Source organism: Danio aesculapii, chromosome 10 (assembly GCF_903798145.1).
Source record: "Danio aesculapii chromosome 10, fDanAes4.1, whole genome shotgun sequence".
Classification (NCBI taxonomy): Eukaryota; Metazoa; Chordata; class Actinopteri; order Cypriniformes; family Danionidae; genus Danio; species Danio aesculapii.
Genome location: NC_079444.1, coordinates 16,391,738 through 16,414,287, shown reverse-complemented (window position 1 = coordinate 16,414,287; position 22,550 = coordinate 16,391,738). Strand labels below are relative to the sequence as shown.

Below are 22,550 nucleotides of genomic sequence, written 5' to 3'. Positions count from 1 at the left end.
CTGTTAAAATTCAACATTACATCCGGGAACTGCAGGAAAAGCAGTAGATTGCAGATTGAAGATCGCCAGCTGCTTTTCCACCAGCAGGTGGAGATGGAATAATTTAAGATTTTTTACCCAGTAAATAGATGAGAAAAAAGCTAATAAAGGCACAAAAGTAGCATTTAATATTAATATCAGTGTCTTGGACATTATAAGTAATAAAATGAGTATGAGTAAAATAAGTAAATGATCTTTTGGTCATTTATATTTGCCCTTATGTAACAGAAGCCAGTTGGTGATCGCGTAAACCTCACTCCTCGGATTCAGCGACAGACTTTGTTCTGCAGTGCCATTTACAGACTCTTAAATGGGCAGGTGCTCATTTACGCTAAGTGGTAGGGATGTGACGGTCGCGGAAATTAGCTAAGTGGGGGGTGGTGACGGTCGCGTGATTCTCGCTAAGTGTGTGTGTGTGTGTGTGTGGGGAGGGGGGGGGGTTAATAGGTATGATTAATATAATAATGGAAACACTCTTGTGTTATCATGCTTGGCCAAATGTCACGACTTTCACTTTTCACATTCATAACTATGCACAGGCCCAGATATCATCTGAAACTTCAGAGGTGTTCCCATCAAATATTGGCAGCCATCCAGCATCTCTCAACCAGTATTTGACGTGCGGTGCTGGCTCTGACCGGCCACCAGAGCTCGCGGCCACTTGTTTGCCGCGTACAAGCCGCACAGGTTTGTACGCCAAATATTTCATTCATTCATCAATTCATTCATTCTGCTTCGGCTTAGTCTATATTTTAGAGGTCGCCAATCATTTTAAATAATAAAGTAAAAAATATATATATATTTTTTATATATATATATAATATATTATATATAAAAAAATATATATATATAAATATATATATATATATTTTTTTTCGTTCATAATATAAAAATAAAGGCGTGCCGTAAGCCTAGGCTACTACATAACAATAAAAACAATTAATCTGGACAAACTAAAGACACCATGGCAGAACCCCGAAAATTAGAAAAATGAAAGGCAGGCAGAGTGTTAAAAAGAAATACTAATTTAGAACCACGGATGACTTATTCAAGCGCAGTACCCTAAATAAATGTCATAAAATAATAAGAATGATAACAATAATAATAATAAAATAATAACAACAACAATAATAATTTAAATAATGAAACTATAGCCTACCCCAATCCTGAAAAAAGCTGCGTTTAAACAGCGCAAACACTTCTAATAACCCCTTAATGCTTATGCCATATATTAGACGGTTCTGTATTAATAACTGAAGACGCTCCTTTAATGCATTTGCTCGCTATGTTAAATTATTTTAAATTACACGTCCCATCCATACCCAACCTTAAATCGTACCTGAACACTGTCTTTATCTAACACTATCTGTCCAACAGTTGCAAGTAAACTGTTTTGTGGCACATTCTCATAAAATCTCTCTGGTTTTGAATTTTGTATGATTATTTTATTTCCTTTCTCTTACGTTTATATTCTTTAGCAGCCAGTCAATATTACACTTTACATCTATGGAAGAATGAGTTAATAAAGATAGAGAATGTAACATCATATTTATCAAAAGACGATTTATGTGCATTAGAGATGCGCGGTTGGCGGTTTCAGCCGCGGAATCCGCGGATAAACCGCGGATCGGGCGGATGACGTGACGAAAAATAATATTTTAATTAAATTCGGGCGGGTGGCGGGTGGTTGTACCAATCAAATAAAAAAAATATGTATAAATTGTTAAATATGATCTGACCATACCTACATCCAAAAAATCGAGCACACTTTGAAATAGTCACATTTTCATCAGGTAGTAATATGTCTAGTCGAGTCTATGAGCAACAAGTGCTGTGAGCGAGCGCTCCTTCAGTGCAGCATGGGCGCGTTATAGAGGCCAGGCGCTCTCGTCTGAATCCTGACACTGTAGATGCTATTTTATTCCTGCATAGTGCCAAGAAAATTCAAACTAGACCTAAGGTCAGGCATATTAAACCAATTAGCCTATGTTATCTAGACTACACATAGCCCATGTTTAATATAAACTTTTGAGTTCGGTCAGCTGATAATTTTACGTTCATATTGGCTTAGCCTGTTCTATTCTAGACATGTTGTGTATTAGTTATTTGGCCTCGCTTTTACGTTCTGAGGCTTAAGGTTATTTTGCCAGAATTTCTTTGTCGCAAGCGTAGTATTTCATTATGCTTCAAGTTTGTGGGGATGATCGTTCATGGGTTATTGGGGCATAGACTTGTCATACTGGCAATTTAGCCTGGTCAGACTTCATGTTCGCTCAAAGAGGGATGGTATATATATATATATATATATATATATATATATATATATATATATTTGTTAATTTAATTTCTAATTGTGGGGGTGACTGAGCCTATAAGGCTTAACTACGATATGACGTTTTATTTATTTATTTTTTTCAAATGTTTGCCAAAGCATGCGACTATAGCCTATGCCTACATTAAGATATTTATTTTAATATTTTTATACTGACTGTTGTTTCTTTTGGCATATAAAATAGGCATTGTCTGATGGAGATATCAATAGAGGTTCATCTGTGTCGCAGAATTGGTGTTGTTTCCGATTTCTACAAGCTCAATAACTTCCACAGCAAAAAAATAAATAAAAAATAAATAAAAAAATAGTCGAAAAACTGTGCCCATTAATTAGATGTGCAAGACAAGCAGATAAGTTTTTGGGGTTGCTATGGACAACTACAAATGTGAACATTATTAGGCTATAATGTAAATGACTTATTATTCTATCTATTTGCTAAAAAATAAAGTGAAATAGGCATTTAGTAGTAGGCTAAATAGCAGCATGTTGAAATGATGTGTCAAAATGCGTTTTCTATTAGGCTACTATAAAAAAAACTGTACAGTACAGTGCGTTTAATTTAGACTATTTATTTTTGTCCCTGTGCGCCGATCGGAGACGGAGTTCACTGCTGATATTCGTGTTGGATATTCTGAGAGCTTTATAGGGTGCTTCTCATTTCTTATTTGTGCATCCTCGTTTCCTTTCCTTGCTTTCTTTCCTCGTGTCTTAGCTCCACCCCTCCGGGATGCGAGGGAAGGACGCAAGGAAAAGACTCGAGGACCAAAGACACGTCCTCGTATCGTTTAGCGTCACTTCAAAGCGTCGTCAATTAATGCTGGATTTGGCTTGCACGTTTGGATTAACTACATGTCTACATTAAAGTCATTCTCTATTCTCTAATAATCAATAAAGAAACATTCATTTAATAATAAAAATGAATAAGCCATTCAAATAAAGAGCCCAATCAGCAGATGGCTTGCGGGTGCGGTTTTAAAAATTGGTCAGAAATATTGGTGCGGATGGATGGCGGACGGATGATGAGTTTTGTGATGCGGTTGCGGATGAAATAAAAGCCCATCCACGCATCTCTAATGTGCATGTAACGCCACTGGTCCGAGCAAGGCGCGAGCTGGCGATACCGGTATGGGAGACAAATGCTGTGAGGAGATTAAAGATAGTAAAGTCTAGATCAGATATGTTGCCAGCCGGAAGTGCGATATGCAGATTATTAAAGCAGCATTTTTTAATGAAACTGTACAATAAAATACAATAAATGGGAAATTTTATAAATAATCGAAATAATTGTCATTAACTTCCGGCTGCAAACGTATCCGATCTAGCAACAACCGGCTAAATATTGCAGAACAACATCTGTCGCTGAATCCGAGGAGTGAGGTTTACGCGATCACCAACTGGCTTCTGTTACATAAGGGCAAATATAAATGACCAAAAGATCATTTACTTATTTTACTCATACTCATTTTATTACTTATAATGTCCAAGACACTGATATTAATATTAAATGCTACTTTTGTGCCTTTATTAGCTTTTTTCTCATCTATTTACTGGGTAAAAAATCTTAAATTATTCCATCTCCACCTGCTGGTGGAAAAGCAGCTGGCGATCTTCAATCTGCAATCTACTGCTTTTCCTGCAGTTCCCGGATGTAATGTTGAATTTTAACAGTCAAATTTGAGCCACTGAATTTATGGAAGCGAATATTTGAACTGAAATAAAATGAACTGAAAATTACCTTTTGAATATTATACATCGTATTTTTAAAGGGTATTGAATATTTTGTAAGTGAATCCTGAAAATTGAAAATGAATTATTGAATTTATAAGTACGAAAACATGTTTGAAATATTTTTAGTTGAACTATTCACAGCTTAAATAAACAGCTATGTTAAATTTCAGGACCTAAAAATACAAACCCTGCAATTCAAGTCATTAAAATGCAAGAACTTGTTAATACGGTGTATTATTTTTTTCAGTTTGTGCTATTCAACAAGCTTTTTAATTCAATACTTTTGGCATTGATTTTGTTCCATATTCCTGCAGTTCACGGATGTAATGTTGAATTTTAACAGTCGAATTTGAGCCACTGAATTTATGGAAGCGAATATTTGAACTGAAATAAAATGAACTGAAAATTACCTTTTGAATATTATACATCGTATTTTTAAAGGGTATTGAATATTTTGTAAGTGAATCCTGGAAATTGAAAATGAATTATTGAATTTATAAGTACGAAAACATGTTTGAAATATTTTTAGTTGAACTATTCACAGCTTAAATAAACAGCTATGTTAAATTTCAGGACCTAAAAATACAAACCCTGCAATTCAAATCATTAAAATGCAAGAACTTGTTAATACGGTGTATTATTTTTTTCAGTTTGTGCTATTCAACAAGCTTTTTAATTCAATACTTTTGGCATTGATTTTGTTCCATAGAGGTCTCTATCGGCGGGATTGTATGACCGCTCCCCCCCGCCGAGCCATCCACATCCGCTGCTTTTTCGCCGAGGACGCCCGCCCGCAGCTTTGCTTCGCCGCCCCGCCTGCGCCTCCGGCCACGCGGCTGCGCCGAGCATCGCGCAGGCAACCAGCGTCCCCCGCCCAGGGCGCCGCTAAGTTCGGTAAAACGGACCGCGAAGCGTCCCTGAGGCGGGCCATCTGGGGAGGAGGGAATTTGCTCTTTCCCCGCTGGAGGGCGGGGCACGTTATTTAAAGGCGTAAAAAAAAAAAAAAATGCCATCAAAATCCTCAGTGAAAGAGCACTTTTCCCCTCCTCCGGATGTGACAGCCCGAACACTGCCAGTCTGGGACGCTATGCCTTCCAGCTCGCAGGATCGGTGCATTTTGCCAATGGCTCATGGAGCGTGAGAGAACGGTCTCCTTTCTCTCCACTCCCAGCCCCTCTCCTGGAGTTTGAGTGCGAGACGAGAACATCTCCTCTCCTGCTCTCCAGTGGGACCCCAGCGCTCCCCGGATGAGCCCACTCACTCCACGCTGCCCCGCCGCTGGCACGTCAGCGATCGTGCGGGTGGGACCATTTGCGGGGGCTCTGCCTGCCTGGTTAGCGCGGGCCAGCCCATCGCAATGGCTCATCCATACGACCAGACTCGGCTATGCGATTCAGTTCACAAAACGGCCTCCCAGGTTCACGGGCGACCAGGGTCAGTCCTGCGTCCGCCCCTGTCTTGCGAGAGGAGATTGCTGTCCTCCTGGCGAAGGATGCAATCGAGCCGGCCCTCCAGCCGAGATGGAGCCGGGTTTTACAGCCCGCACTTCATCGTGCCCAAAAAAAAAAAAAAAAAAAAAGCGGTGGGCTATGGCCAATCCTATATCTGCTCATTTTGAACTGCTGCCTTCACTGGCTGCGCTCCGAAATGCTTACGCAGATGCGCATCACGCGATGCGTTCGTCCTCAGGATTGGTTTGCAGCAATAGATCTGAAGGCTCGCCAGCATCCGCACGCTCAATTATTTCGATGACTGGCTGATTTTTAGCCCACTCTCGGGAGCAATTGATTATGCACAGAGACAAGGTGCTCCGGCACCTCCGCCCGTTGGGGTTTCAGGTCAACCGAGAAAAGAGCAAGCTCGCCTCCGTGCAGAGCATCTCCTTTCTCGGGTTGGAGCTGGACTCGATCACTATGGAGGCGCGGCTCTCACGAGAGCGCGCCGAGGTAATGCTGAACTGTCTGAGAGAGTTCGACAGGAAAAAAAGTGGTCCCCCTGAAATTATTTCAGAGGCTCCTGGGGCATATGGCATCCGTAGCCGCGGCCACGCCGCTCGGATTGCTCCATATGAGACCACTACAGCATTGGCTTCACGATCGGGTCCCCAGACGTGCATGGCACGCGGGCACACACCGAGTGACTGTCACTGCGCTGTGTCACCGCACCCACACCCCCTGGAAAGGACCCTTTCTTCCTACGGGCCAGTGTGCCCCTAGGTCAGGCGTCCAGGCAGGCTGTCGTTTTGGCAGATGCCTCCAGTATGGGGTGGGGGGGCCGTGTGTAGCGGGCATGCTGCTGCGGACCTGTGGAGGGGAACCCAGCTGCATTGGCATATCAACTGCCTAGAGCTGTTGGCAGTGTTTCTCGCTCTGCGCCGCTTTTTACCGGTGCTGAGGGAGCAACACGTGCTGGTCAGGACGGACAGCACGGCCGTGGTAGCGTATTCCATCCGGATGGGGGTATACGCTCCCGCTGCATGTCTCAGCTCGCTCGCCGTCTGCTCCTCTGGAGTCATACGCGGCTGAAGTCGCTGCTCGCTATTCACACCCCGGATGGGCTCAACCGTGCGGCCAACAGGCTCTCACGGCAGCTCCTTCCCCGGGAGAATGGCGACTCCACCCCGAGTCATGCGTAAGTATGCACTCCCCCCAGTGAGCCTACTCGCGCAGTTTCTGTGCAAGGTCAGGGAGGACGAGGGGCAGGTCTTGCTAGTTGCGCCCCTGGCCCAACCGGACCTGGATATCAGAACTCTCCCTCCTCGCGACGCCCCCCCTGGCGAGTCCCTTTGAGAGAGGACCTACTCTCTCAGGGACAGGGCACCATCTGGCACCCTCGCTTAGTTCTGTGGAACCTCCACGTGGGGTCCATAAGACGCGACGAGGAAGACTTAGGTAACCTACCGGTGGCGGTGGTTAATACCATCACTCAGGCTAGTGCACCCTCTACGAGGCATGCCTATGCCCTGGAGTGGAGTCTATTCACTGAGTGGTGCGCTTCTCGCCGAGAAGACCCCCGATCTTGCCAGATCAGTGTTGTGCTTTCTTTCCTTCAGGACCGGTGGAGCAAAGGCTGTCGCGCTCCACACTGAGGGTTTACGTGGCCACCATCTCCGCTCATCATGATGCGTGGATGGCGGCACCGTGGGGAGGCATAACCTCATCATCCAGTTCCTCAGAGGTGCGAGGCGGATGTTTTCCCCCGCCCCCCTCTCATACCCTCTTGAGATCTCGCGGTAGTGCTACGAGCCTACGTGGGGATCCCTTCGAACCACTCGACTCAGTATCCTTGAGATTTCTGTCCTTGAAGACAGCTCTGCTGGTCGTGTTGGCATCGGTTAAGAGGGTTAGGTACCTGGAGGCATTTTCGGTCAGTGACTCGTGCCTAGAATTCGGGCCGGCCTACTCTCACGTTGTCCTGAGACCCCGGCCCGGCTATGTGCCCAAGGTTCCTACCACGCCGTTTAAGAATCAGGTAGTGAGCCTGCAAGCGCTGCCCGCGGAGGAGGCAGACCCAGCCCTTTCATTGTTGTGTCCTGTTCGCGCTTTGCGAACATATGTGGACCACACTCAGAGCCTTAGATCTTCTGACCAGCTCTTTGTCCATTACAGTGGTCGGCAGATGGGAAGTGCCGTATCTAAACAGAGGTTGGCCCACTGGATAGTGGATGCCATCTCCCTCGCCTTTGGGCCAGGGTGAGCCGTGTCCCCCGGGGGTGAGAGCGCACTCCACTACGGAGCATCGCATCCTCCTGGGTGTTAGCACGCAGCGCCTCTCTGACAGACATTTGTAGAGCTACGGGTTGGGTGACACCCAATACATTTGCAAGGTTACAATCTGCGAGTGGAGCCGGTTTCCTCAAGGGTATTAGGCAACCCTTGGTGATTGAGGAAACGATTCGGTTGAGGTGTCGAAACACGCTTGCTGCGCCACTCTCCCTAACCCGGAGATACGTGCGCTTTTTCAGCTTTGTCAGTTTAGTTCCCCATTTCTTTGGCGAACCCTGCAGAGTTCCTCCGAGGCCCCCAGCACCTGACTCAGCGGAGGAGTCAGGTGTTGGCCCGTTACGTTGTCGGCATGCCCGCTGGTCAGCCCGCGTTCTGGGTATAGGTGCCTGCTATGTGTGATCCCCGCTGGCGATCCCATACGTTCACTCAGCCACGGTATAGTCCCCCCTTCTAGGGCAGGCTCGTGTCTTCCCTCCCCGCTAACCATCCTTATGCAAGGACTCCCCATCTCTGGGCTAGTCCATAGGTTGTCACCGGGTCTCCCCTCTGGGTAACAGGTGAGCTCCGCAGCGTCCTCCCTATCGGGACTGAATGCTTTCCCAACGTACTGTCGTATCAAAACCTATTTTACTGGGTTATTGCGACTCCCCGAAAAACATAACTGTTCTGAACAGGTAAGTGAGGGCCAGGGGACACGTTGGAAGACTGTGTCTCGGGGCGTTGTTGGTGCGCTCGCTCTACTGCGTGGCACACCCTTCGCCAGGGACGCAGTAAGGTTCTTTCGTTGTGGCGTTTTCCATAGATTTCCCCATAGTGGAAGTTTCCAGATAGCATTGGAGTTCCCCATCCGAAGGGGAACGCTACGGTTACTAAAGTAACCCTTCGTTCCCCGAGGGGGGGAACGGAAATGCTATGTTCCTTCGCCACAACGATTGTCCCTTAGCTGTTGAGCGTGAAAGTCTCTTCAGCTAGAAAAGGATGTCGAGCATGGCACTGGCTGCATCTTTATAGCATGACTGATTGTCATTGACGCCAGCTGTGCACGCTGACGCTGCCAACTCATTGGCATTTCATTGGCCCGTTTTTATACTCTTTCAGATGATTGGATTCTGACGAAATCCCCATAGTGGAAGTTTCCACATAGCATTTCCGTTCCCCCCCTCGGGGAACGAAGGGTTACTTTAGTAACCGTAGCGTTCTTTTGCGACCCCGAGGCAAAAAACAATTATGTTTATGTTGTATATATATGTATGAGTCCGAATTATTTTTATGCTACAAATCATTAGAATATTAAGTAAAGATAATGTTCCATAAAGATGTATTTTGTATACTCCCTTCTGTAAATATGTCAAACCTCAATTTTTGATTAGTAATACATAAGGCTAAGAATTTAATTGAAAAAACTTTTCTTAGTATTTTTTTTTAACCCTCAGATTCCATATTTTAAAAAAGTTGTATCTTGACCAAATATTGTTCCATTGTCGCAGAGTACACATCAGTGGAAAGCTTATTTGTTCAGCTGTCAGATAATGTACAAATCTCAATTTCCAAAAATGTACACCTATGATACTTATTACACTTAAGGCTTTGTGGTCCATGGTCACATTTGTACTTGTGATGCTGCTGTATAGACTAATAGCATTTTCTTAATGGGATTATGGGACACTGACTCTAAAAGAACAGTAACAGGTGTGATGTGTCCCTAAAAAGGCATTACATTATATTTTTTGGCCATCAGGGAACTAGTTAGTTATCATGACTAACTGCTTCTGTTTTATGAACTGTGTTAAGTGAAGCCTGTTCCTCATGAGAGCAGCTGTTGTGTTTATGTCATGTTGGCTTGGGAATGTTCATGTACATAATAATCAGGGCTGTTGCTTGCAGCTGTCTTTTCTATCTGCACTTTGGTCCATTTGTCATAAGCTTTACATTAAAGTCACCATGCAATCAAAATTGATTGCATTTTTTAAATGCAATATATATTTTTTTATATAAATTATTCATTAATGCACATAATTTTTTGTGCTCTTATAGCATTTAATCAAACAAAATCTCTCTTCGTCGTCATTTCTTTCTCCGATTCAAACCACAACCCTATAACAGACAATTAATTTCCTTTAGCTAAATCTGTGCAGAACTTTACATAAATTACGCATGGGATAGTTCACCCAAAAAGGAACATTTTCTCAGTTTTCTCACCCTCAAATACTTCTAGTAAGTCTAGTCAAATATTCAGTTAAACACAAAATAAGGACTTTTAAAGAAAGATGAAAACCTGCAACCCCTGACTTCCATGATAGGAAAAACTAATTCTATGGAGGTTAATCAATATGAATATGAATATGAATAATGAAAAAAGGTCAAAATATCTTTTTTTGTGTGTTTAGCAGATGAAAGAAACTCGAAAAGGTTTGAAACGAGTAAAAGATGAGTAAATGATGACAGAATTAAATTTTTTGAGTGAACTATTTGACATCAGTTACCATTTTATTTACTTTTTATTAATCACCTACAGGGGCGGAACAGTGGTTCAATGGTTAGTACTGTTGCCTCACAGCAAGAAGGTCACTGGTTCGTGTGCGACCGGGTCAGTTGGCATTTCTATATGGAGTTCTTCCCATGTTTGTACAGTATGCATGTTCTTCCCGTGTTTGTGTGGGTTTCTTCCAGGTGCTCTGGTTTCCCCCACAATCCAAAAATATGCAGTATAAGTGAACTGAATGAACTAAACTGGCCATAGTATATGAGTGTGTGTGAATGAGAGAGTGTTTGGGTGTTTCCCAGTACTGGGTTAAGGCTGGAAAGGCATCCGCTGTGTAAAACATATGCCGGAATAGTTGTTAGTTCATTCCGCTCTGGCAACCCCTGATAAATAAGGAACTATACAGGCTCATACAGGGCTCTTGACAGCTGCAGAATTTAAGTGTTGTTTGTTGTTTATTTCAAAATAACAAAGAAAGCATAAAATAATATTGTATTTATTTTTTAGAAAGAAAAATATAGCTTTGACTTGGCGAGCACAACAAATTGCCTTACCTGCTTTTGATCCGTAGTTGCAGAATGAGCCAGAGATGCCAGGGCTCAGAATTTAAAAACCTCTTCTGTGTGAATATGAGGAGTTTTGTAATATGCTGTAGAATTTTACTTAAGATCACTGCTGCTCACAAGATTTTCTAACACAGAGCTGCAAAAGTACAGACTAGAACACACATGTATTAACTCTCTGGCAAAGCCTAGATTACTTACTAACTAGCTAACCGAGATGTAAATCAGGCATGTTCAAAAAAGTACTTCACAATTTATTTATTTTAGAATTTATTATATTTATTATTATTTTAAAATAAATGAAAGAAACTTTTTACTGTGTGATAACTGGGTGCATCATTGTTGGCTACATGCCTGGAGGAGAGTATTTAAATTAGAAATTAAATGGAATTTGCACCATTATTTGCAGTAAAGTCCATAAACTTGTCAGTAATTCAATAGTTTTTTAAATGCCCTCATTTATTTTGGCATTGCATTGTGAGGGAATTACAGTCAGGATTCATACGGTCATGGAAAATCTGTAAAAGTCAAGGAATTTTGACATGGCATTTTACAGGCCTGGAAACGTTTTGGAAAAACAGAAAAACCCACAAAGTTTTGGGAAAGTCATGGAAATTTGTTAAACAAATATCTGTATTAATAAACCTGTTAAATCATCTGGTAAAATTGTATTAACATCGCAATATATATCACAGAAATACAAAATATCATAATGTCAAATGTTTCCAATATCGCGCAGCCCTAATTCAATACCACATGTGTTTGAATTAGAGCTGCGCGATATTGGAAAAATTTGACATTACGATATTTTGTATTTCTGTGATATATATTGCGATGTTAATACAATTTCACCAGATGATTAAACATGTATATTTGGATTGATTGGCGGGATTTTGTGGAGGAGTGAATCTCGAGTAATAAATAACAAATAAATTACAAGTATAGATAAATAAAATATAGTAAAGATAAAAGTGAATTCTAGTTTTCAGGTATTCACTATTCAGGTACAGATATTGAATAATCAACACTGCATATTCTTTATTGTATATTATTTAATCTTTATTAAAGTTACAAAAAATTTGTTGTGGCCCGATGTTTTAAAATTTTAAATATTGAAATGTTCACACAGTCACAGGCCTTAAAGGAACAGTTTTCTCAGATTAAAATGTACTCACTATTTACTCACACTTCACTTGTTTCAGTACTATAGGAGTTATTAAATTATATTCTTTTTGTGTTCATTTTTGGGTGAACTATCTCTTTTAAAATGCATGCAGATGATAAACTTTTATTATTGTGATTAAACTCTATATTAAACTATAATACCAATATTGCATATCCTGCAATGTGACTATTGCGGATACACACATTGCGATATCGATGCTGAAATGATATATTGTGCAGCCCTAACTTGAATAGGTTAGTTGTCTTTACTTATTTTTTATCCTTGGCCAAAAACTTGCTCTCACATTGTTAGTGCTGTGTAAGCATTATCAAAATCAACATAAAAACAAATTTAAACAAAATAGATTGTTCTATGATACTGTATGCTGTAATAAATTTGAACGTCATTGTTTTTCTTATTATTTACCATGTATATGTAGACATTACATGAAACATTACATCATGAATATGTACTTGAAAGTTCTGGAAAAGTCTTGGAAAAGTCAAAAGTCATTTTAGTAGTAAAAATGTGTATGAACCCTGGACAGTTAAACCCCATATAAAGACCAATAACTTAAAGTTAAAGTTAAATTAGTTGACAGAGAGTTTAATTAAAATAGAGTTCTCCATATTTTTGTAGGCCATAGAAAATGAGTGAGGCTCCAGCCTCCACTAATGTAGGATACAGAAATAATCATACAGTCAGATGGATAATTCACATTTGTTCTCTTTGCAAATAAAGACACAACACAACTTCTGGAGACTCATCGCCTCTCTCTACAATTAAAAGTCCTTGCAAACACAGATTAAACACAGCTACAACTCATTACTGGTTTGAGTCTCGGTTGGACCAGTTGGCATTTCTGTATGGAGTTTGCATGTTCCCCCCGTTTGCATCGGTTTCCTCCGGGTGTCCCCCACAGTCCAAACACATGCTCTATAGGTGAATTAAATAAACTAAATTGTCTTTAGTGTATAAGTGTGTGTATGTGTGAATGAATGTATATGGGTGTTTCCCAATACTGGGTTGCAGCTGGAAGGGCATCCAATGCGTAAAACATATGCTGGAATAGTTGCTGGTTCATTCCGCTGTGGCGACCTCTGAAATAGAGATTAAGCTGATGGAAAATGAATTGATGAATGATTAGGAACAATTATTGGTGCATTCCTGCACTGCAAAAAGCAATGAGTTGACTTTACTTTAAAAAGTAAGTAAAACCCATAATTTTTAAAGTGATTAGTTGACTTTACATAAGAAAACTAAGTAAACCCATTGCCTTAAAATGATTAAGTATAACGGCATGACAGTATAAAATCACAGTATGACATGGGTCAGACACTCAGTGACTTCTTAAATATCTTGTCTTGGGAAGTTATGTTAAATTTCGGACTTTATAAGCCTTTAGCTACTCTTTATGAAAAGTATAAGCTATTGTCAACCCACACTACATAAAAAATAGCTAGCTATACTGTCACATACTACACTTACTTGTTCCTGTAAGTAGCTAGATACATTGAAGCTACTTTTTTCCACAAAGGCTTATATTACAAAAATAAACTTTACTCACTCATTCACTCACTTTCATTTAGTCTCTATCAGGGGTCACCACAGTGGAATGAACCTCCAATTATTCTGGCACATTTTATGCAGTAGATGCCTATTCAGCCACAACCCAGCACTAAGAGTACACTAACCTGTGAACCCCCTGTTCTGGGAAACACCTACACACTATCTCATTCACACACACTCATAAGTGATGCAACAGTGCTAGCCACTGAGCCACAGTGCCCCCATGAATAAACTCTAATTTAAAGTAAAATATTTGGTACTTAAAACAAGTCAAAGTACAAAACTGCATAAAAGTAGCATTGCCAAAAAAAAAGTAAATGCATGGTAGCATTTTCTCAGCAAAAAAAAGTGACTTTATTTTGGTAACATTTTTTTGGAATGTTCTTACCTCAGGTTAACTGCCAACTTCCAACAGGTTTAATTGAACTTTTATTACCTAAATATCTTATTTACAAAGACAAATTTAATAAACATTTTAATTAATGATTTACAAATACAAATTAAATAAAAAAATAATGTTTTTTTTTTGTGTACAAGATGCGTGATTTAGCAATGGTTGTAATATGGACAGCACGGTGGCTCAGTGGTTAGCACTGTTGCCTAACAGCAAGAAGTCTGCTGGTTCAAGTCCTGGCTGGGCCAGTTGGCATTTCTGTGTGAAGTTTGCATGTTCTCCCCGTGTTTGTGTGGGTTTCCTCCATGTGTTCCGGTTTCCCCCACAGTCTAAAGATATGCAGTGGATAGGTGAATTGAGTACACTAAATTGTCTGTAGTGTATGAGTTTGTATGGGTGTTTCCCAATACTGAATTGTGGCTGGAACGTTATCGACTGCGTAACACATATGCTGGAATAGTTGGTGGTTCATTCCACTGTGGTGACCTCTGAAATAGAGACTAAGCCAAACTAGGAAATGCTAATACGCTATTGTTGTATGCGATCTGGTAAGATGAAATTGTGCTACCTTGCTGCATTATATTTTGCTTATAAGATCTATAGGTTTGCTGAATAAAATGTAGTCAAGCTACTTGCTACTTGCTTGAAAAAAAATGCTAGTTACTGGAAAAAGCTACATTGTATCACAAGTAGCTAAGCTACTTGTAGCTAGAACAAGAAAAGAGGAAGCTTAAACTCATGAATTTAAAATAAAATTGGTTAGGAACAAAACTGCTGTCCTTAGTCACTTCTCTGATATCAACTACAGACACTGATCATACCATTAAAACTAAAAGAGAAGCGATTGTATATCAACCCCTTCTGCTATATTCCTACAATGGGTTTTTCCTGTTGAGAAACTGTTGAGGTGATATTGTCATGAAAATGTTTGGTATGAAAGTATTTTGCAGTATAGTCATATAACCCTATATATCATGCACATGAACCTTTTATTGTTATTAAACATTATGACATATTTTTGTATTCTTTCCCTTTCTAGAGCCAACCATCAGTTCTGTCCAGGCACTTACAAACAACAACTGCAATGGGCCATTCTGTCAAGATCCATATGACTTACCAAAGAATAGTCACATTCCATGTCATTATGACCTACTGCCTACAAGAGACAGCAGCCCATCACCCACAGAGGACAGCAAATAAACACTCGCAAACTTCATTAATGGGCCATTGGCCTGAGTACTCCACAGCACTCCTTTATTACTGCATTTATTGCTGTCTTTAATGACATACAACATTATAAAATTTCTTAATTACTTCTGGCTTACATATTCTAAATGCCATAGTCTTACCCAGTATTCTGTGAGGAACAAGAGAACGATTGTTTTAGTGGAGGATGCTAATAATTGTAATTCATTCAAGCATATCATTCCATTCTTTTATAATAACATATCCCACAAATCCCAGACAATCTTCTGTGTTTCTGATAAAGTATGTTAGATGAGATTCCTGTTGTTTTTTCTTCCTCATAATATTTTGAATACTAGTACTGTTTATTGCAATCAGATTGTCCGAAAACATTTCAGGTTTACCAAAGGTTGACATGCCCTTATAAAGCATCATTAGTGTTGTATTTATATTGACAGTTACCCATTAAATATAGTTTACAGTCACATACAGTTGAAGTCAGAATTATTATCCCCCCTTTAAATTTTTTTTCTTTTTTTTATATTTCCCAAATTATGTTTAACAGAGCAAAGAAATTTTCACAGTATGTCTGATAATATTTTTTTCTTTTGGAGAAAGTATTATTTGTTTTATTTTGGCTAGAATAAAAGCAGTTTTTATTTTTTTATGAACCATTTTAAGGTCAAAATTATTAGCCCCTTTAAGCTAATTTTTTCGATAGTCTACAGAAGTTAAGTTAAGCCTTTAAATGTCACTTTAAGCTGTATAGAAGTGTCTTGTAAAATAATATTTACTGTCATCATGGCAAAGATAATATAAATCAGTTATTTGAAATTAGTTATTAAAACTATTATGTTTAGAAATGTGTTGAAAAAAATCTTCTCTCCCAGAAATTTGGAAAAAAATAAACATGGGGGCTAATAATTCAGGGGGGCTTATAATTCTGACTTCAACTGTATGTCAACATTAACATCATTTTTACATTGAAACAAAGGGCAAATACTTTATACTGTGTATTACTTCCTAGTTTTTAGAAAGCTAAAGCTAAAGCTGGACTTTTGCAAAAAAAAACATCTTTAATATGACGAGATGAGTCAGTTTGATATAAATAAATCTATGGAGTATTTAGGACATACATTCATATGTCTTAAAGCACTCTGAGCCTGAACGTTAATTGTATAAAACTGTACATAGTACCAATTCTTTTATGAATTGGATTAATTTTCTTTCAAATTTAACATGCTCATGAATTCCTTTGTAACTTGACCAGTATTGTTTAAAGCAGGACATACAGCGAAGTGTCATCCTGTCCAACTGACTGGACCTATAATATGTTTTCCATAGATTTTTTGTTTTTATTATTATTATTATTATTATTATTATTATTATTATTATTATTATTATTATTATTTTACTCTAAATATTCCACACAATGGGGCAGCACGGTGGCACAGTGGGTAGCACAATTGCCTTACAGCAAGAGGGTTGTTGGTTCGAGCCCAGGCTGGGTCAGTTTGCTTGGGTTTTCTACAAGTCCAAAGTCATGTGGTATATTTGAATTGGGTAAGTTAAATTGTCCGTAGTGTATGAGTGTGTATGGATGTTTCCCAGTGATGGGTTGCAGCTGGAAGGGTATCAGCTGCGTAAAACATATGCTGGATAAGTTGGCAGTTCATTCTGCTGTGGCGACCCCAGATTAATAAAGGGAATAAGCCGAAAAGAAAATGAATGAATGAATTCCACACAATGAAATTATTAATAATACTGACCCAAAAGCAGCCAAGTGCGTATGAGTGTTTTATGTATATATCTTAAAACTGTATCTTTGTTTTGCTTTTCTTATGATTTTTTAAATAAATGTAAAAAAATCTAAAAAGTTGTGCAAAGTGTCATCTCTTTAAAAAAAGATGGAAAATACATTTCTTCTCTGTTTACCCTTTACCCCAAAAACTTTTAATGCTGTAATTCACACAATTATTTAGATTTAGAAAAATGAATAAATGAAGGTTCTAATGCAGGGGTGTGCAAACTCGGTCCTGGAGGGCCGGTGTCCTGCATAGTTTAGCTCCAACTTCCTCCAACACACCTGCCTGGAAGTCTAGGATACCTAGAAAGAGCTTGATTAGTTGGTTTAGGTGGGTTTGATTGGGGTTGAAACTAAAATATGCTGGACACCGGCCCTCCAGGACCGAGTTTTGACACCACTGTTCTAATGCATCATATAAGGTAAAAAAAAAAAAAAAAAAAAAAAAAAACTTCCAATATAGACCTTGTTACCCAAAGAACATTTCAGTTAAAAGTTAAATAATTTCCCCCCCCCTTGAGTTGACTATATTAAAAATCTAAACTACCTTTAAGAATGGAATTTATTTTAAATGGAAAAGTATTGGATGGTAACCTTTTTTCATAGAACCCCAATGATTTAGGAAAGTATTTTGATATGCTATTAGTTTACTATTTATAGAAAGTTCAATAAACAAGAAGAGCTTTTCCACTATGACCATCTGAAATGTTGTCGTTAATAAGTGTATATTTTATGCATTAGTACTTCATAATAAAAACAAGAAACTCTTATAAGTTTGGATTTGAGGTTGAGTAATACTAAGTAAGTTTCCAGTTTTGGGTGAACTATCCCTTTAAGAACATGGTAGTAAATATATTCGTTTTTTTTTACTGTCATAATACAATGAAACAGAACATTGCTTGTGTGCATGGTAAAACGTCAACTTTACACGCTATGTCTTTTCTTCTTCTTCTTCTTCTTCTTCGTTTTTTGGCGAATTGCATTCTTTGTGCATATCGCCACCTACTGTGCTAGTTGTGCAACCAGATTCTGTGATTGCTCTGCCCCAATCCCACAGACCTCAGAGTCCAGGCGCCGGTTGACGCTGCGTGTTCAGCTCCTCCCCCCTGCACACTGAACTCCTTAATCTCTAGACTTGTAACAGAGCACTTATTTTATTTACTTACATGAGTTATATTTTAGTTATATTATTATTAGTTATATATTATTTTATTATATCCTTTTATCTAATCCTGTATTATATAAAAAATTTATTAGAGTCCTGTATCCTATCCGATCATAATTAAACTCATACCCCAATAGGTATCCTATATCTTTATCTTCCTTTCCTTTCTCCTTAAGGTATTCAATTAGTTCCTTTCTTTCTTCTCTATATTTTAAACACTCATATATTACATGCTCAATTGTTTCTTTAACATCACAAGAGTCACATAATCCATTCTCATGTATACCAATTAAAAACAATGAATCATTCAATCCGGTGTGCCCCAGTCTCAGTCTGGTAATTATCCCCTCTTCCTTCCTATTTCTTCCATGAATGACCATTTTAGTGAATACATTCTTTTTGATTTTATATAGACCTCTTCCCTTCAAATCTGTATTCCATACTTCTTGCCAATGTATTGTCACATTTTTCTTAATAATACTTTTAATTTCTCCTTTACTTAATGGAACATATATATCGATTTCTTTTCTTTTAGTCGCATTTTTAGCTAATTCATCACTTATTTCATTTCCCACCACCCCTATATGTGCTGGAATCCAACAAAACCCAACTAGAATTCCTTTCCTTTGGATTCTCCATATTAATGTAAAGACTTCATTCATTAAATCTTCTCTAGATGACTGATGACTGGCTAATGACTTTAATACTGAAGCAGAGTCTGAGCAAATCACAACTCTGTTTGGTGTCACTTCTTCTACCCACATAAGTCCCACAATGATAGCAACCATTTCAACAGAATATATTGACAGTTCTGATGTTGTTCTTTTTTTTATAAATACCTCCAAATCAGGAACACACACTCCTATTCCTGTAACACCCTTGTCTGGGTCTTTAGATCCATCAGTATACATTTGTGTACTCCCATAAAATTTTCCAACTATATGCTTATATACATTTTGTTTGAGTGTACCTGATTCCTCCCACTCATTTCTTTTATCCAAGATCTCAAGATTAATTTCAACTTCAGGTATTATCCATAGGGGGACTTCACTCCATACTGGGCTTTTATTACCCACTATATCAAATACTTGGTGTTTTTTTGCTATATTATGTATATCCCATCCAAATCCTCTTCCTCTATTATTTGTATACTCCCAACAATCCATTAAAGTTTCTTTTACAATGTTCTCTCCAGCATAGCTTTTAATAGATGACCAATACGCTAGCGCCAATTTCTCCCTACGCAGATATAATGGTAATTCATTTGTTTCAACAATTAAAGCATTAACCGGTGTTGATTTTACTGCTCCTATACACATTCGAAGTGCTCTATATTGAATTCTATCAAGTCTTTTTAAAATAGTCTTTGATGCTGCCGCATATATCATACACCCATAATCAAGTACCGATCTTATTAAAGCCTGATATACTGTGAGCATTAATGATCTCTCTGCTCCCCATTCTTTGCCTGCTATTGCCCTCATTGCATTTAAAGTTTTCCTACACTTCTTTTCCACTTCCTCAATATGCTTTTTCCATGTGTACCTGCTATCCAACCAAATCCCTAGATATTTAAATTCTTTAACCTCTTCTAATGATTTCCCATATATTGATAATTTAATGTCACTTGATATCTTATTTTTCCTACTAAAGATCATATAACATGATTTACTGATCGATATTTTGAATCTCCAAAAATTACTCCACTTTTCTACCTTATCTATCGCAGCTTGTATATTTTTAAGTACCTGCTTTAGGTTTCTTCCTCGCTTCCATATAGCTCCATCGTCAGCGTAAAGAGCACTTCCTATCCCAGGTCCTAAGTCTTTGAAAATATCATTAATCATTATGTTAAAAAGCAATGGACTAATAGTACTGCCTTGAGGAATACCGTTTTCTGCATTAAAAGATGAAGAATGAGCATTTCCCACTTGAACCATAAATGTTCTATCATTCAGAAATTGTTTTATCCAGTTATATAATTTTCCTTCTATGTTCATTTTATCAACTTTAGCTAACAATCCTTCTCGCCAAACTGTATCATATGCTTTTTCAATATCAAAGTACACGACTACCATAAACTCTTTCATGTTAATTGCTTTTTCTATTTCATTAGTGACTTTACTTAATGCATCTATAGTTGATCGTCCTCTTCTAAAACCACACTGATATTTGCTATATTTTTCCTTTTTCTCCACATCATAATTAATTCTATTCATTATCATTTTTTCCATTAATTTACCTAAATTTGATGTTAATGCTATTGGTCTGTAATTTCCGGTTTTGTAGGATCTTTCATTGGTTTTTGAATCGGTATTACTATTGCTTGTTTCCACATTTTTGGGATAACTCCTTCTTTCCATATTCTGTTGTATAGTTTAAGAATCAATAAAATAACTTTTTCTGAAAGATGTTTAATCATTATGTAGCTTACCCTGTCTCCACCTGGGGCTGTATTTGCACATTTCCCCAGTGCTCTTTTCAATTCTGAAGCTGTAAAATCTACATCCATACAATTATTTCCATTTATTTTACTATGCATAATATTTGGATTCATTTCCATAAACTCCCTTCTACTTTCTACATCCTCGTCCCCCAATTCTATACTATATAATCTTTGTAGAACATGTCCTAGCATATTAGCCTTTTCAATTTCTGATATAGCAGTTACATCCTTCTCAATCAACACTGGTATTTGTTTTCTCTTTTTCCCTTTTCCACTCATATTTTGTAACATTTTCCATACTTGATCTATGGTGGTATCTTTCCCCATCGTCGAGCAAAATTTTCTCCATCCCTCCCTCTTAGCGGTTTTAATCAGTCTCCTTACGTTAGCTCTTGCTCTCTTGTAAATCAGCATGTTATCAAAGTTCATGTTTTTCCTAAGCTGTTTGAATGCCTTATTCCTTTCTTTAATTGCCTTGCTACACTCTTCTGTCCACCATGGAATGTTCCTCTTTTTTTCACCTGCAGTTCTTATAGGGATGTATAAATTAGCTGATTGTATTATTAAATCTGTCAATGACTTGCATAATATTTCAACTGTTTCCTCTTTTACTTTTACTAAATTTTCGTCACAGTATTTCCCAAATGCTATCCAATCTGCTTTCTCATATTTCCAGCAATTCTGTAGATATTGACCACTATTAAAATTCCTTACATTTAATTGACATATTATTGGAAAATGATCACTTCCAATTGTGCTCTCACTTAATACTTTCCATTCACAGATATTAGCTATTTCATTTGAAATAAATGTTAGGTCTAAACATGATACTGTATTGTCAATTATATTATACCTAGTGCCTTCTCCAGTGTTCAGGCAAACTAAAGATCTTTCTTCCATATATTGTTCTATTATTTCCCCATTATCATCTATTTTTTTACTCCCCCATAACCAATTGTGAGCATTAAAATCCCCACACCAAAGTTCTTTCTTTCCTCTTTCAACCTTTTCAAGTGAATTGATTGAAATGTTTTTACACGGATTATAAAAGTTATATATTACCAGTGAATTTTCACAATAATAAACCTCAACCATCACACACTCTAATCCCTCCACCTCTCCCAAGACTCTGTACGTCATTTCATCACTTATAAATGTAGCTACCCCTCCTCCTTGACTCCCTTCCCTGTCTTTCCGTATCAATTTATAACCTTTTAAAACAAACTGAATATTTGGTTTAAGCCATGTTTCCTGCACACATATTACATTTGGTTTATATTCTAACTCTAAAACAAATTTTTTAAACTCTTGCCCATTCGCAATCAAACTTCTTGCATTCCATTGTAGAATACTTATAACCATTAAGCTAATCAGAAACTTGAGAAGCATCATTTATTGTTGATCGAGTGAGAATGTCATGAATCATATGGGCAGAAATTCCTGTAATTCCTAAAAACTCTGCTGCAGCATCTAGAATTGTTTTAATTTTAGCTGACCTGCTTGTCATTACAGCTGTTACATTAATCACTTTGATAATGAATACCAGAAAGTTCTCTTTTGTCATTATTAAGTCATTTTCCTTTATACATTTGTGATTACAATTATTTTCCCTTCTGTTTCCAGTCTCAGTATTCATTTCCAGTTGTTTTTCATTTGTCATTACTTCCTCTGTTCTTATCTCTCTTTTCTGGCAGCTCTTGACTGCTTCTGCATATGAAACTTTGTGTTCCATCTTGAATTTCTGTACCTCTTTTGCTTTAATCTGAAATTCACATCCTCCATATGCCGCACTGTGTGGACCCCCACAATTGCAACATTTTAGATCATTTGTACATTTGTCATATTCATGATCTTCCCCACACTTCACACATCTCATTTTTCCTCTACATACTGCTGCTACATGACCAATACGCTGACATTTGTAACATCTCAAGGGCTTTGGAATGTATTCTC

The 22,550-nt window shown here is 38.4% G+C and overlaps 1 protein-coding gene across 1 annotated transcript in view; it reads left to right on the top strand.

Annotated features, from left to right (window-relative positions):
* The window catches only part of megf10 (multiple EGF-like-domains 10), a 115,989-nt gene extending 98,931 nt beyond the window's left edge, over positions 1 to 17,058 (top strand). Inside the window, exon 25 of the mRNA XM_056466336.1 lies at positions 15,037 to 17,058. Coding sequence (XP_056322311.1) covers positions 15,037 to 15,197 — 161 coding nt within the window. The 3' untranslated portion in view covers positions 15,198 to 17,058. The remainder of the gene's footprint in view (positions 1 to 15,036) is intronic.
* The last annotated feature ends 5,492 nt before the right edge of the window (positions 17,059 to 22,550 follow it).